Source organism: Phlebotomus papatasi, chromosome 2 (assembly GCF_024763615.1).
Source record: "Phlebotomus papatasi isolate M1 chromosome 2, Ppap_2.1, whole genome shotgun sequence".
Lineage (NCBI taxonomy): Eukaryota > Metazoa > Arthropoda > Insecta > Diptera > Psychodidae > Phlebotomus > Phlebotomus papatasi.
Window position 1 is genome coordinate 105,271,034 of NC_077223.1, and position 1,428 is coordinate 105,272,461.

At 40.5% G+C, this 1,428-nt stretch overlaps 1 protein-coding gene across 1 annotated transcript; it reads right to left on the reverse strand.

Annotated features, from left to right (window-relative positions):
- On the reverse strand, positions 1-1,143 carry LOC129800637 (THUMP domain-containing protein 1 homolog). Its single transcript, XM_055845170.1, has one exon. It carries the CDS (start codon positions 1,032-1,034, stop codon positions 141-143), a length of 894 nt encoding a protein of 297 aa, XP_055701145.1. The 5' UTR covers positions 1,035-1,143; the 3' UTR covers positions 1-140.
- Between the last annotated feature and the right edge of the window lie 285 nt (positions 1,144-1,428).

Consider the following 1,428-nt stretch of genomic DNA (forward strand, 5'->3'; position numbering starts at 1 on the left):
TTGTCCATAATTCTTTTTTTTTTATTTATTACAAAAATAATTTCAACAAAAATTCAGGCTTCTTAAATTCAAAATTTGTTTCATCCATGTTTCTTCCTTCATTGAAACATTTTTGAAAATGAATTGAAAAAGGAATTTATTTATTCCTTGACTGGATCTTCTGAATTCTGCTGATCTGTCTCATCAGCCTTGGGCAGATCAACTGAATCTTTGTCGTCTTTTTGATCCTTCTTGGCAGCATCAGCTTTTGAAGCTCCCACGAGCTCCACCAAATTGTATTTCTTGAGTTTGAGGTAGTCCGGAAGGATGCTGACACAGCAGAGTCCTTTAATAACTTCTACGATGACTGATACTTCAGGCTCGGAGAGATTCACTCGATTCCCGGGGTTCTTCGAAGTCACGATATCTGCAAGCTCCTTGATCGTGTCATCCCGGGATATGGCATTGTTGTAGCGTTTATTGAAGATTATTGAGAAGCTCTTTGGCTGATTCAGAAGATATTTGTCACAAAGTGCCCCCACGGCGTCTGAAATCTCCTTGACATTGGCCCTGCAAACAGCCTCAATGGGAATTAGCCGAAGGAGGAACCTGGACTTCTGAAGCTTCGTCTCTGCAATGTCTCGCACAATTTTGACTCCCAAACCAACAGGATCCTCCAGGCTGGTGGATATGAAGACGCAATTGTTAACTCCAGTGTCTACCACGCTAAATTTGTAGGATTTTCTTTGATTCTTCTGCTTCTCCGTGGCCACATCCTTCTCCAGGGCTTTGGAAATGTCTTCTTCCTCATCTTCCTCGCTTACATTTGCCTTCTCTTCCTCTGATTTGTCTTCCTGGGAAGCTTGTGCAGCCTTAGTGTTGTCATCTGGGTCCTCACTGTACTGATTCAGGATGTTGTAGCACTCCCGGACACAGTCTTTCTCCCGGAAATTGCATGTGGCCAGAAAACCCTTCAGTCCTGGCTCCAGGAAGCTGCGTTTGCGCTGTTTCTGGTTCTGAGTTTTGAAGTAATTCTTCCTCTTGGCTTCTGACATGATTTCCTGCTCAATACTGCCTTAAATTCACTGGAATTCTTGAAAATGTTCTTTAATGTTTTTCTCTGGGGAGTATTCCTAACCTCACTTTTTATCAATCGGCAACGACAGTAGCGCCATTGCGGCAAAATTTATTGTATTGAATCGTAGTCTCTTCAGTTTTTCACGATTTTCTCTTGAAAAACAAGGCAATAAAACGTTTTTGGTGTATATTTTGATGAATTTTGATGAATTTATAGAGAAATGGTGTAATTTCTCTATAAATGAAAGAAAAATACGGTGTATTATTGACTCGTCTTTGTACTTGAGTTTCCCGCGTTCGGTTAACGTTCGTGTGTCAGAAATTACAAAATATAAAAAAGCTTTAGCAATCGGTGCCTATTTTCCTATGAAA

Excerpts from the sequence above, each read along its gene's own strand:
- LOC129800637 (XM_055845170.1), bottom strand. The coding sequence starts at position 1,034 with ATGTCAGAAGCCAAGAGGAAGAATTACTTCAAAACTCAGAACCAGAAA.